This window comes from Camellia sinensis, unplaced genomic scaffold (genome assembly GCF_055761805.1).
Source record: "Camellia sinensis isolate YWXY unplaced genomic scaffold, ASM5576180v1 Unanchor11, whole genome shotgun sequence".
Taxonomy (NCBI): domain Eukaryota; kingdom Viridiplantae; phylum Streptophyta; class Magnoliopsida; order Ericales; family Theaceae; genus Camellia; species Camellia sinensis.
In genome coordinates, this window is record NW_028128989.1 from 7,619,006 (window position 1) to 7,634,639 (window position 15,634).

A 15,634-nucleotide genomic window follows, 5' to 3' on the forward strand; every position below is an offset into this window, starting at 1 on the left:
AAATTTACTACAAATTAGTAGTTATATTTATGAAAAATATTATGTAAAATTAATTTATATTATATATATAAAAATATTATACAAATTAATATTATATATTATGCAAATACTAAATAATTAGTTAGAAATCCACCAATCCGTCATTCAATTTATAATTTCTCTCAAACCATCCAATTTATAATTTCTCTCAAACCATCCGAATCAGACCGCATATCCCTAGTTATTTGTGTTAAACCTTTGCATGTAGATAAATGAATTCTCAAATGGCATCAACACATGGAAACAATTGTTTGCTATTTGTGTTAAAACCTTTGCATGCTTGGCTACTGCAGCCATGCAGTATTGTTTCGAACTTGCACAGATTTATTTTCTATCAAAGTACATCTTCTCTCGCCCCAAACAGTCAGTCTCTAGTGGGCCTCCCACACAACAAAAGCAACATGAATGAGAGTCGTCTACAATGTTGCCATTATTTCATTTCCACATATTACAGCTAGGCTATAATTGACGGAAAATTACAAAATTCCTTTTTAAGAATCCTCAAAATTGTAAATTTTCCATCAATGCCAATGATGACGGCATTGGCAACAAACAAGTACAAATACATGCATAGAAATTGAGTGATGCAGTTTTTAGAAGAGGGGAGCAGATTAAGGGAAACACAACATAGATCTCTCTCTGTACAACACTCTACTTGTCTTCTGCAGATAACAAGCATATCAGCAACAGCAACCTGAAAATGTTATTCACCAACTGCAACAAAAGGAATTGCCCTGGAAAGAAACGAAACGAAATTAATCATTTCCTAGCAATAAGAAAGAAACCAAACCTGTCACAGCTTTTGAGTGCATTGTATGATTTTTTTTTCTTACACAAAAAAATGTCTTGTGCACCTCAACCACAACGGATCTGGATCCTCTCCATCACTTTCTTTCTCCGGCCATCTTTCAGCACTTCATCCAATGGCCACAATTTAACAGCTAGTCATTATCATATTTTTTAGTCTTTGGATCAAGTGTTGGATGATGGTTGGAGGAAGAAAGTGCCAGAGATGATCCTCTTCCACAACCCTCCCCCCATTGTTGGGAGACTAATGAGAGACTACAGCACCACTAGTAATTGAAGGGGTGGTTGGAAAGGGGTAGCCCTAGTGTTGGCTAGCCAAATCAAACCAAACTAAACCTTGTGTCCCAATCATATAGAATCGGCTACATGAATCTTTTTTCCACTATTCAACTCTATAAAGTGCCATATGTTTAGTTAAATTAAATTCATATCTTTTTCACTATCACATCCTATGTCAACTTGGGTCTTCCCCTCCCCCCAGCATCTCCATTTATTGTGATCCTATCACTTTTTCTTACCGTTGCATCTATAAATCTTTGTTGTACATGACCAAACTATCTTAACATGTCCTCTCTTAACTTATCTTCAGTAGGTGCTACTCTCACACCATTTCACAACTATGTTCATTTCGAATTTTATTTTTTCTAGTCTTATCGCACATGCCTGGTAGGTCAATAATGGAAGCGATCTATCTTTTGAGGAGAGTAATAGAAAAGTATAAAGAAAAGAAAAAAGACATTCATATGGTGTTTATCGACCTTGAGAAAGCATATGACAGAGTACCCCGGGATATAATATGGTGGGTGTTAGAGAAAAAAGGAGTGACAAAAGGTTACATTGACGCAATTAGGGACATGTATGAAGGGGTGGTAACCACTATTAGATCGCCAGCTGGAGAGACAAATGAATTTCCTATCACTGTAGGGTTACACCAAGGATCTACCTTAAGTCCTTATCTTTTTGCTTTAGTTATGGACGAGTTGACGATAAATATTCAGGATGACGTGCCATAGTGCATGCTTTTTGCAGATGATATTGTGCTAGTGGATGAGACTAGAGAAGGAGTTAACACAAAGTTAGAGATTAGGAGAAAATCTCTTGAATCTAAAGGATTCCAGATAAACAGAATACATGGAGTGTAAATTTAGTAACAGTAGCAATAAAAGCAGAGGAGAAGTGAAGATTGAGAACCAAGAATTGCCTAAGAGTGAACATTTTCGTTATTTAGGGTCGATTATCACAACAGCGGGAGAGATTGATGCAGATGTGGCCCACAGGATTAAGGCGGGATGGTGTAAATGGAGAAGTGCGTCTGGGGTATTGTGCGATAAACGAATACCCACTAGACTAAAAGGTAAGTTTTATAGAATGGCTATTAGACCAGCTATGTTGTATGAGACGGAGTGTTGGGCAACCAAGAAACAACATGTAGATAAGATGAGTGTGGCTGAGATGAGGATGCTAAGGTGGATGTGTGGTAAGACTAGACAAGACAGGATTAGGAATGAATGTATTCGGGAATGGGTAGGAGCAGCACCGATAGAAGATAAGTTGAGAGAGAATCGTTTGAGATGGTTTGGTCATATTCAACTGAGACCAACAGAGGCAGTAGTGAAAAGATGCGATGCTGTAATGGTAGATAGAAGTGTTAGGGGACAGGGTAGGCCTAGATTAACGTTGACTAGCGTTTTAAATAGAGATATGAATCTACTTAATTTGACTAATGAAATGGCCTTTGATAGGGCCGCATGAAGAAGAAGGATTCATGTAGCCGACCCCATTTGATAGGGGACTTAAGGCTTGGTTTGGTTTGGTTTGGTTTGGTTTGGTTTATCGCACATCCATTTAATTAAGCATTCTCATCCCAACTACACTCATTTAATGTACATGTTGCTTCTTAGTTGCCCAATGTTTTGTCTCATAAAGCATCGATAGCCTAGTGTTGACTAGCCCCAAGAATACATTATGAAAAAATAGAACTAATAAAATTAGGGTAAATTACAAATATATCTCCTGAGATTTGCTTAAAATACAAATTCCCTCCTATGGTTCGGGAAATTACTTCACCCCCCTGGAGTTTCTAATTTCATGACAAATAAACCCTTTTATTAATAAATTATCAAGTCAATTAACAGTTTTTAATGATGTTCAATTAGTAATTCAGGTATTATTGTATAAGAGAACAGTTAGAAATTTCATTTTTTCAATTAATTCTATTAAATAAAAAATTCTGAAAGAAGATATTTGTAATTTTCCAAACCATGGGAAGCAATCTGTATTTTAAGCAAACCCTAGGGACTGTATCTGTAATTTACCCTAAAACTTAAAACAGCAATGAAAAATTGCAGAATCAAAATACAATAACATAGCAAAGTTAAAAAAGAACAGATCATAAAGAATACGATGGAAGAAGCTGTCTGCGTTTGAAGCGCACACAGCACATTTGCAGTATAATATTCAAACACAAATAGAAATGAACTTACCAGCCTCCATGTCTTGAGAAATAGTCATTATCCAGTGACACCGCAAGTGCAACAGCTACTGCTCTCTCTGATAGAGTTAAGGGGCGAGCGACTTCCAACTCTTGAACCTACAGAAAGCAAACTGCATAATTATACTCTGCCATTGTTTGCACAAAGTACATGTCCTCAATCTCAAAAAACACTGCTTTCAAGCTTGTCCTGTGCTTTTTCCATTGCACCAAGCAATGGTCCTTAAAAGTAAGGGGCTCAAACACTAGTCATCAATTAAGGCGGTGTTTAGATCATGAATTTGGATAGGGATTTGAAATGGAGAAGAAAAAAGCGAGGGAAATGTGATGAAATATAAGCTAATTTTTTTCTTCATTTCCCTCGCCTTTTCTTATCCAAATCCATCATCCAAACACAACCTAAATCTCAAAACACTAACCTTAACCTACCACAATGACTACACATTCAGAAACTAAAATTCTTTCAATATATGTTCTGGTAGTTTACCACTCCGGCTGGACCAATGTTTGGGCTGGCATCAGCACTTCCAAATCGGATCACATATTGGCCAGCATCAGTGAAGATCTGCATCATAGTTTTCAAGAAAAATATAAGCAACATTGAAGAGCCAGTATTAAGGAACCAGTGCAAAATCAAAACATATTTATAGAATATAATACAGCAAAGAGCTCAGCTAGATGCAAACATCCTGTAGGTTAGAGCTAGGCCCATTGATTCAATTATGATTTAAAGCCAATATACTTCGGAAATCTGGTAACAATTTCACACAAAATAATCCAACAAGGATAATATCCCGATGATATCCACACAAAAAAGGATGACATCCCAATGAGCCAAAATAACTTAAGTAAAATGTAATAACAAAATTTCGGTAAAGAATCATCGAACTCCAAACCTATTATATGGAAGGTTCTAGGTCTTACGGATTTTGGTGTCGAATCATTAATCCTGGAGCCAACCATCAAAATCCTATATTTTGTAAAATTACATGGTGTTAGCGGCTGTGGGTTTTTATGGCCAACCTTATTCTCAATCTTTCCCTTTTGTACATGGAGTCCCACGAGTGTTTTCTTCATTATTCAATTTTTTCTCCATCCTAGTAATCATATTGTAACTTACATGGAAACCATTCAACATGCTTGCTAATATCTTCACAATAAACAAAAAGATCACATATGTTGCACAGTATCTCATTCACACAAATATGCACAAAGATTATAGTGATGAATGCAACCAAAAGTCCCCAAATACTAGTCTTTAAAATGAGCCAAATCTAGAACCTCATTAAATTCAATATATCAACACCAATTTAACAATATTTTTTACCATGTTCACCACATGATCATGCATGCAGCTATATTTCCATACAGGCACCACCAGGTCCACCACCACTATACAAATTACAATCAAGGTTGTTAAAATCAGGATCCTAGGGATGGTTATTAGAATCCCGATCGTAGTTGGGGTAAACGATTCAGATCGCACTAGGATCTTAAATTCAGTAAGATCTTAAAATGACTACGATCCTAGTCATAAAATCATGTAGAATCGCACTACGATCCCGATCCTACTTAAAAAAATTCTTATTATTTATTTCTTATGTATATATGTATGTGTATGTGTATATTTATATCATAAATTCGACTATAAACTATTTCTCTAAACATCTCCTCTAATTTACATTAACATAAAAGATGCAATATAGCAAATTTATAATTTTTCTTTAATGATTTTAAAATTATTTAAGATACATTATCATTACGGATAATTTTCCATTTTATTTTACATTAAAAAGAGAATCTTACGATTCTACGATCCGATCCACAAGTCCTTCTCAACGATCCTCCCTAGGATCCCGATTTTAACAACCTTGATTCAAAGTAGGATCATTGGGAAGGACTTGAGGATCGGATCGATGATCGTAAGATTCTACTTTTTTTTATTGGCACCAGATTGTCCGGATCAAAACCCGACTAATCCCCAAAGTACACAAGCCCTCAACAAGGAGTTTCCTGAAAGTGCACCACGATTAATTCAAGGATTTTCCCCCAATCCGATAGTCCCAAGGATTGTTAATCGTAAGATTTTACTTTCAATGTAAAATAAAACAGAAAATTATCTATAATGATAATGTATCTTAAATAATTTTAAAATCATTAAAGAAAAATGATGAATTTGATATAATGCATCTTTTATGTTAACATAATAGAGGAAATGTTTAGAAAAAGAGTTTATAGTCAAATTTCTTATATAAATATACACATACATATATATATAAGAAATAAATAATAAGAACCTTTTTTCTAGTAGGAGCAGGATCGTAGTGCGATTCTACACGATTTCATGACTAGGATCATAGTCACTTTAAGATCCTAGTGTGATCCGAATCGTTTACCCAACTACAATCGTAGACGATTCGGATCGGGATTCTGATAACCATGATTACAATTTCTCTACACCAATGGGCCAAGAACAGCACATACATGAATTCAAGCCCAACATAACATAAGGAAATGATAATACTATCTAATCATAAACAAAATCATGAGTCACCAGCTTTCAAATAGAGTTTAGACCATGAGATAGAACAATTAGAAATTTTAAGCATTTGTTCTTAAGAATAGAAAAATATATACACTGCACACTACTAAAATATATAATAGTAAATGGGGGCAACATAAAGTTAATGAATCTCAATACTGAGTATATAAACATAAGAAACACTGAAAAGTGAAGAGACTACCTCAAAACCAAAACCCCTCCAGTCACGATCTACTTGAGCCAGCATTTGCCCATCAATGTCCTTCAAATTAAATGTCCAGTTCCAAAAGCCAGGATTCTCAACCACAGCAAACTGCTTATTCCTACAAACAACACATTGATTTAAAGTTGTAGCCATTGATACATATGATAGAAGCCTCTTGAACAAAATTAATTACAAATCAAAAATGGACCTCAGAGGTGAAGTGAGGAAGTTTGGGGAATTAGACTCAGCAGGGAGTAGAAGCTCCCACATTCTAAGAAATGGATTACAAACAAAATGGCATCTCTAATTTGTAAAACAAGCAAGAATCACCCTAAGCACTTCATTTGGCCCAAAAGAGGCAGACAAGCCAAGTAGTAGTGAAATATTATGAAGGTGATGTCGGTAATCAACTCAACACATCCTATACACAAAGCATTGGGTATGCGTATGTTTTGGTGTCAATAGAAATCAAAGAGCCAATATTTTATTATTATTAAAAAAAAAATTATTTAAAAAAAGAAAAGAAAAGAAGAGTTGACTCAACTTTTCTGTTGCATCTACTGGTGAATCAATCTAAGCAATGCCTCAACACTTTCAGACTTAAAAAATATTGAAGAGGAATATTCTATTTCTCATATCATAGAGGGTGGTTTACAAATTTATGATATTAGGACTTAAATCACAAAATTCGTTTTAGAAAGTCAGTAGTTCTTTCTTTTTCTTAGCATTTCAAATTACAACCTCCTCCATATCTTCTTAGAACATCATTCCATAGAAAGTATCATGGGGAATTCCTTGAGAATTTGTTTTAAGGTTGTTAAATAATTCCAAAAGTCCCACCTAAAATAAAATAAAATATATATTTTTTAAATTTGAAGATGTCATTCTAATATTTTCGGGCACAACCTTGCCATGTAGGATCAATAATTTGACTCTTCATACTACTTGATGAAGAGCCCATTTTCAATTTCTCCAATTACGAGTCAATCATTGTGTCTCTAGCTACTTTACTACTAGTCAAGGGATTGACAAATAAAGTGCCAAAAATTATCAATTTTAATCTAAACTTTACATGGTAAGAAAAGGGAGGCATGCCCTTGGTTGAACAAGAAAAGATAAATCATCAACAGATGAACTCAAATAATGGCACAAAAAAGTTACCCCAAGTACAAATCATAGACCCTCTTCCATAGATGCCATCTTCTGTGAACAACACCAACCTCCTACAAACAGATAACTTGAATATTAAGAACTAGTTTTATGATTGCATACTGTTTGAATAACCAGCTCAATAATAAACCACAAATATGGTACAACATAAAATTTTGAACTGCCATACCTTACCGTCTATCTCTGCATAAATTGAGCTGGTTATCCACCAAAAGGGCCTTCGAACCTAAAAGTAGAATCAAGTAAGCCCTAAAGCTGCAACAGCAATAATAAACAAAATGAATAGCAATAATTGTGCACAACGTCCTCACCCTAAACAGCTCATTGCCCATGGCATCAGTTATGTATGCCACGAAAGGGCGCCTTGAACGAAGCAACTGTATTGAAGCACAACAATATTGCACTTAGTAGAAGCAAATACCAAAAAAGTTAAGCAAATCCCATTTTTAGTAATTCCAAAGATAATGGAGGCATAGTATCAGCATATACCCGTCAATCACTGTTTACCTTCTGCAATTGAATGTCCAACTAAAACGGCAAAAAGAATGTCATATGCCAGATTGCCAACGTAATGCAAGAGATAGTGGTCGAGGCTATGTTACCTGGAACGTGGATCGTTCTAGTACACGGAATAGGAATGGAAACGTGGTCGGCCACATGCTCTAAAATGTGATACGACAGGACCAGACTTGTATATATTGCACTTAACAATTTAAGGTACTTCTAGAGAAATTTTCTTTTAACTATTACGCATCTAATAAAATGTATTTTTAATTTTTTTTTTTCATTTTTGATGTTCTTGTCTTGTCAAAACTTAACTCACTTCATATTTTAGTTCATTATATTTGATTTTTTTTCCTCCTAAGGAAATATATTGGAAAAAAACTTTTGGGATTGTTTCGGATCACTAAATTTACCGTTCTGGAACGGAAGTGTACCATGTTTCGGAACGCATGTACCAATACTTAATTTGCTAGGGTATTAGTGTTTTTTGATAACACAGGGTCGAGGTCTTCTTCTTATCATTGTTTACCTTCAGTGATTAAATGCCAACTAAAACGGCAAAAAGAGTACCATATACCAGATTACTTCCTCCTACCTAAATGGTCTCAAATAGTCTCATGATGTGAAAATTCCCAATGGGTTCAGGTCATTCACTATGATTTTTAACAATACAAATGTTATTGTACCAAAATAAGGGTCTATTGGAATGTGAGCAAGACGTGAGGCATAAAGATAGTTATCAATATTGCATATATAAAGAGAGAGAGAAAAAAACAAAAAAACAAAAAACAAAAATTAAAAGATTCATAAAATTTGAAAGGAATTGCAAACTTTTACAGAATATTTTATTATTAAGAAGTGGACTCATTTTTTCCGTAGATTTAAGTGGGGGCAAATTGTATAAAATCCAAACATCATAGAAATTTTCCTGTTGAACTGTTCTTGTTTTTGAAACTCAGTGGGGTTAGTTGACCCCACTTACTACTATGTGGATCCGCCACCCCTGGTCAATATTTGAGGTTTGGGACCTTTATTCTAATGGATTGGATTCAGGTCATCCAAGCTACATGAATTTATCTGCTCTTTGTATCAAGCTTGCTAATGGAAACTATTTCAGTCCCTATGATCCGTTGAAAAACTTACCTACATAGAAGTCTGGAAATTAAAGTGCGGTTACTGCAGAAAAAAGTGGCATAGAAGGTGGCCAACTAATCAATACAATATGCTGCACATGTATTTGGAGGAACCAGGGGATCACAGATACAGTTTAGACAAACCAGCTCAAAACTACAAGACAAGAGCTTGAAGTGTTTGATGATGAATTTCGCAAAACATCTAGGTGATCTCTTAACAAAAGACATTAAAATTTCTTACATCTAAGGATTAGGATAGAAAACTGATTGGGAATAATAGTTTGAGCTGGCCCCAAAAACAAAATACTCACACAAATTGAATCGCGAGGATTAACGTGTTTGTGCTAAACAAGTAAATGAACATGAACAACTGAAAAAATAAACAAGCTTGAAAATATATGTTATACCTGTCTGGCAATCAAGTTACTTTGTTCACGGATAAGACCCGCAGGCTGAAAAACAACAATTACTATCAGAAATTGCTAGAATCTCTAATTAAGCAGTATAAGCCAATCTATTTAAACCTCAACTACATCCATGACTGAACATTAAGAGGTTGGAACGAAGTGGAAAAGTTACATACTGATTGGGGATAGCAGATGTCTACTATTGCATATCGGTTTTCCTGCAATTCCATATCACAAAAATTGGTTGTGAAGACTCAACTAGAAGCAAGCAATATTGAATATGTAAAAAATAAATAAATAAATAAATAAATAAATAAATAAATTGAGAGATGATAATGCAATAAAACATGGACATGTGAATAACCTTGGCGTTAAAAGATTACTTCAAAATGGAGCATATATTTTGTACTCATGGCAGTCAAATACAACAATGCATTCATCAGCCACAGTACACACCATCATAGTTGAAACTACCTCTGGTTGGATTCTCATGAAGATGGCATGGCTAGATAAGTGCCTTCTTTTTTGCTGTTGACCTGATTGCCGTATGACTCAAAACCCAATAAATTATTCATCTTCATTTTTTTTTTTTTTTTTTGATAATTCAGATATATTAGTAAAAGTGCCTCAAAGGGGCACTAACCTTGTACACACGGAGTATACACCAAAAACTATACCTTTGTATTGTGTAGGAATATACAATTCCCCCCACAAACTCTAGTCAAAACCTTTTAAAACAACTTATAATACGAAGAAGTTGTCAACTAGTTTAGTTGGTAAAGTCCCTTGGTAGGTGGATTGAACCCCTCTTCTTTCGGATTGATGAAGAAGGGAAGGCTACCCCCCCAAAAAAGTGGATGTAGCCCAACTAATCCTTCTATCATGTGCAGTAAGTTACCACACAAAAAAAAAAAAACCCAAAAATTTGTCTATTACAATAATTCATATCATATCTCAATGTTTGGTGGGGGATTGTTCCACTGGCACACAAACACATGGGTATTCTATCAATATTCAGTCAGGCCTCCATATAAACTTTATCTAGTCATCCTTTGGATCAAGTATCACATACCAAACATTGATATCTATTTCATAAAAATTGACTTGGATCTTGACAACATTTGAAACATAAGAAATCATACATCATGCAGGATGCAGCCCACCAAGACAAATAAACCCAGACAAAACGTAAAAGAATCAGTTGCCTATGCAAGGAGGTTCATTAGGGATGATTATGATGTGTATCAAATGCTTATATAGATAGATGTGAACTAATTGGTTGGGGTTTTAGAATTACCTGCTCAAAACCAAATACAAGATTTGCCCATTCTATATCCCTAGTAATCAGCAAATTGGACCTTGCAAGAAGAGGTGCAACCCGAGCCTTTTATAAAATTAAAAAACAAAACAAAACAAAAACAAAGAAGACATCATCTTGATGCAACTTAGAATGATAAAAGAACATGCAAATAGAAAATACATAACATCAAGATCTTAAGCTAGAAAATAAATTAAAATAAATAAACAAGTTGCAAAAAAAGAAAGAGTCCGGCCACTGTAACAGGTTTTTTCTAAGGTGGTAAAATACAGACAATGCACATAAAATCGTAGAAGCAAATCAAGTCAACTCACCTCCTCCAGAGATGCTGGTTTCAATGCACCTGTGGCAGACTGGCTAAGAGGCGGTTGCTTCAAAACTGGTCTCACATGATCATCTGATTTTTCTTCTGTAATAGATGTGCCCGAAAACCATCTTCCAAGTGGAGGTTGGAAAGAAGATTGATGAGTATAAACTGTTTCACCATTGTTTGCATAGTTAGCAACTTTCCCTCTTCGTTTTGCTCTAGACCTTTTTTGTTTTTTATCGGCAACCCAGAGCTGTGCTAGAAAGTCTCTATCCAATTTTGGATCATCTTGGGCACTCTGTCCATACCTACGAGAAACCGTCACTGCAGGTCTTTTCAGCCTAAGGGTATTTCCTTGAATACAAGAAGTAAGTTCAAATTTTCCCAACATATTTCTGGATACGATCAATGTGTCTTGAAGATCAATATCTTTAGGACCCAAACTCGGCTGCTGGAATGAGTTTACTGCTAGACATCCTCTTTGTTGTTGCAAACTCAGTGGTGTAATATTTTCAGCATCAAGGATACCATTTTGGTGCTTATTGACACTACAACACTGTGATGCACCACACTTGGAAATTTCCCCAGTGGGTTTAGAAAGATTGGTAAGTAAGCGCAAACCCTTTATCCAATTCATCTAACCAGACCAGGCTGAAATAAGCTGCACAAGTGACAACCAAGAAAACATAAAGTTAGGGCATCTCCAACTCTCGACTCAAACCTATATCAAAAATCAATTGAAAACCTCTCAACTCCTTAACTCAAACTTATATCAAAATAAGTTTTACCCATTTTTTTACCCAAGTCAAGGAGTCAAATTTTTCAAGACCATTTTGTAGCTTTCAAATTTACAACTCTAATGCTGTGTTTGGTCGAGAGATTTCGGAAGTGATTTGGAAATGGAAAGGAAAAGTGTGTGAAATTACATTTCACCTACCTTTTCTCCTTCCGTTTCCAAGTCCCTTCTCAAATCCCCCAACCAAACATAGTGTAAGGCTTTCACTCAAATTTATGCTTAGAACTGAGTTTGTCCGATGGACTAGAGTACTTCGTATCAAATAAAGTTTTTTTACTCAAATTTGAGTAAGGGCTGGAGATGGCCTTACATACATCTGTTTGAAGAGGGACACAAAACAAAACACAAGTCAAGAAAGATTAATTAGCAAGGCATCAATAGGTTGGCAAGCTTAAATCTTAAATGCATCTTAAGCATGTGAATGTGCAGCGCGTATTTATGCAACAACCGGGCTAAATTTGATTCTATGTTTGGATTGAGTGATTTGGAGAGAAAAGAAAAGAAATTGAGTGATATGTATTTCTCTTATTTGTTTGGATAACCTAAGTAGAGAGAAATGAAAAGAAATGGAGAGAAACTCATTTCTCTTATAAGCCTCATTTTCAATCTTCCCAAAAGTGGAGAGATTGGGAGAGAAAAGAAATCACTATTTTCATAATACCTATTTTGTCCCAATAAAAATAAAAGAAATAAAATAATTAAAAATATAAAAAGGTTATTTTGGTAATATAACATAAAATAATTTCTTTTCTTTTCTCTTAATGAAACCTAACCAAACAAGAATGAGAGAAATCACAATCATTTTTTTTCTTTTATTTTTTCCTTATCCAAACAAAAAGGAGAAAAATCACAATCATTTCTTTTCTTTTCTTTTCTCTTATTACTTAAGTAATCATTTCTTTTCTTTTCTCTCTTAGGTTCCCAAACATAGTGTTAGAGAGAAAACCAACTTCAAATTCTTGAACATTCAGTTCACGGTTTATTTGCACTAATGAGTCACAATATTAGCACACAATTAAAAAATATAAAGCGCTAATAACAGTAGTCATTTTGGGTTTTGGCTTCAGTGTTTGTGGTCTTGTAAGCTAGTGTTGGTTTCTCACCATCTTTGCTGATAAAAAAAAATAACAGTAGTCATTTTCATGGCGTGGACAACTGAAGCCCTTACAAGGAACTATATTTTTCCATAGAGAAACTTGGGAACTACTTTCAGTCTAGCCAAACAGAACGCACATTGTTATTCGAACAAAAGAATCGTTTAAACTATGACAAGAAGCCTTGAATTGAAACCCTAGAAATCAAATGGAATGGATCAGTTGAAAATTTATCCAATAAACATGTATGTGTGTAATCTGTAACAAATTAGATAACAAGAAACAGAGAAAGAAATGATAGAAAGCACCTGAATCTAATGGTTGATTCTCGGGGAATATCTGAGGTATGATTCGGCAAATCTAAATGTTGATTCTTGGGGGGTTTGGGGGAGGCGAGGCGAGGCGAGGCGAGGCTCATCTTTAGCTTTTTCCTTTCGTCTTTGGGACATTTACGCCCCAGCAGTGGCACGGAATTTTAATCATTGGTCAGCGGGACAAAAAACTACGGGTGTGTGTGTCTTGAAATAAATTTTTTTTATAAATTTGGAGAGGAGGTTTAAAAATTTATTTGGTTTGTTTGGTTATATATTTTGAAAATAGTTTTGTAATTTGAAAGTTTGAAATAATTTGATATTTTGTTATAGTTGAGTAAATATGTGTGAGAGAAAAAAATGATTGAGAATGAAAGAGTAGACAGGAGAGATGAGCGAGAGAAAAAGTAATTGATTGATGTGTAGGAGATAGAAAGTGATTTTGAAAAATTTTATCAAAAAATTTGAGCTAAACAAAATTTTAAAAAAATTTCTCAAAAATTATATCTTGAGATACAAACCAAACAAGTCTTACAATTTTAAAGTGCTAAGAGCATCTCCGCCGTTTACTAAATTTGAATAAAAACTATATCTAATATACAATACTCTAACGTGGTATTTTTTGACTGTCATCAATACACCGATCGATCGGGAGGACGACCGGCAAGAGTAATCCATCACTTCCGAGGGTATACTTTGTTGTGGGAAGTTTTCAACCAACCAAATGACCAGGGGACAACCAGCCGAACGTCCGGTTCTGTAAAATCAACGGGATCAAACAGTGAAATGCTAAACGCTCCTAGACATCCTCTATTTGGTGAAACATTTTTAATATTCCTGATTTAATACCGATTTGATAAAGCTATTGGAGCTGAAAAAGGACTCATTTTTCATCAAATTCAAATTTGATGCTGAATTTGATACATGGTTGGAGATGGTCTAAGAAACTCAAAATTAATTATCAACTCTTGAAAATTTATCCTTACACACGCGCCTATGTTGCCATTTTCGGTAACATCTCTCTCTGTTATTTATTTCTCTCACTTCTATGCGCCCTTTGTCTCTCGAATAATGCTAGAGATTCTAAAAGTTTTACCAAAAGTTTTACTAAATATCTCACAAAGGTGTGAGACCCACACCATGTGGATTCCACACCCATGTGAGTAGGGATGACAATGGGGGGCAATGGGGTGGTATAAACATCCCATTTTTGACGGCCCTTACGACTTGGACGCCATCGCTTGCATGTCCAATGATGAATTTGTACATGCTTGTTAAGTGCTCAAAATCCTCAACAAAATGCCGAAGCTTTGAGCCTTAGAACCCTACACACCTCTTGCCTTGTTTTGAATCAAAACCCTAGTTTTTCAAACCTAACAACCCTGGGACTTGCTAGCCCATTTCTTTGGCCTTCTGGCCACTGATCTTGGCTGTCGGCCATTGATTTTGGCTGCCGGCCACTTGTGTGGCCTGTCGGCCAAAATTAGTGGCCTGCTGGCTATAAGTGTGCTTTGGCAGATATTTATACCAGTTGTGCTAGTTGTTTCCATTGATGCTTGCATTTATCTACACGTGTATGTATGGATGTTTCTGAGGGAGTTGCATGTTTTTCTATATATAGGAGACCTCCCCTTCTATTTTTGAGGGTTGAACATTTTGGAGAAAAATTATCTCTCTCTCTTGCAAATTCCTAAGCTTTTGTAAGCTTTTGCCTATATACTCTAAACCAAACCTTGTGATCTTTGAGCTGGGGTACTTTTGAGCCTACTTAGAGCTCTTGAGGGTGTGTAAGTGTTGGTTAAACCCTTGGAAAGTGTTCTCTTCTTCAAGAGGTAGAAGTCTTTGTTTATTGTTTTGCTTTAATTGCTATTTTGCTTACCGTTTTTGGGCTATTTTTGAGCTGTCTAAACTCTGAAACTTGTGGTTTAAGGCCAATAAGGGTGGAGGGGTGGCCCACCATTCCTTTCACCTAGCTTCTTAGGCCTCTACCCTTGTGTTTCCCATCTTGTTATCTACTTTTTTTGAGCTTTTAAATACTAATTTTTAGAGGCTTTTCAGTGGCAAAAATCATGTTTTGAAGTTCAAAAATAGAGGGGGTAGACTCCCCTTCTTATGCTTTGTGTACTAGCTTACATAGCTCCATGTTTTAGCTTATTGTTCTAGCTATTTTTGTCTTAATTCCAACATGTTTTAGGACTATTTTAGCATTTTTTTAGGACTGCTTTTTGTTGTTAATTACATTTGAGCTTTGTACTGCATACTTGTAGTGTAGTTGTCCTCGTAAGCTTGGTGGTTTAGGTCTTAGCCACCATCCTATTTGAGTTGATAGTGTTTATTTCTTGTTTTCCATGCTTGTGATCACCCTTAATGACCTCTGCAACCTCCCTCATTTCTTGGCTTTTCATTTTCTTTGAAAGTTGTTTCAAGCCACTTATTTGTTTAAGCTTGAGATTGAGGTATTGTGCTTAATGGTTTAATCCTTTTGGGGGTTCATTACCAATGGCATGACA

The 15,634-nt window shown here is 35.3% G+C and overlaps 1 protein-coding gene across 1 annotated transcript; it reads right to left on the reverse strand.

Moving 5' to 3' along the window:
• Positions 1–504: 504 nt before the first annotated feature.
• LOC145814526 (phospholipid scramblase family protein C343.06c-like) lies at positions 505–13,343 on the reverse strand. The gene is made up of 12 exons (XM_082911409.1): positions 13,122–13,343; positions 10,931–11,584; positions 10,596–10,682; positions 9,475–9,516; positions 9,299–9,343; positions 7,566–7,631; positions 7,424–7,480; positions 7,246–7,307; positions 6,082–6,202; positions 3,825–3,902; positions 3,330–3,436; positions 505–773 (listed from the first exon to the last, which is right to left on the reverse strand). The coding sequence occupies exons 2-12, from the start codon at positions 11,558–11,560 to the stop codon at positions 743–745; spliced, it is 1,326 nt and encodes a 441-aa protein (XP_082767535.1). The 5' UTR covers positions 11,561–11,584; positions 13,122–13,343; the 3' UTR covers positions 505–742.
• Between the last annotated feature and the right edge of the window lie 2,291 nt (positions 13,344–15,634).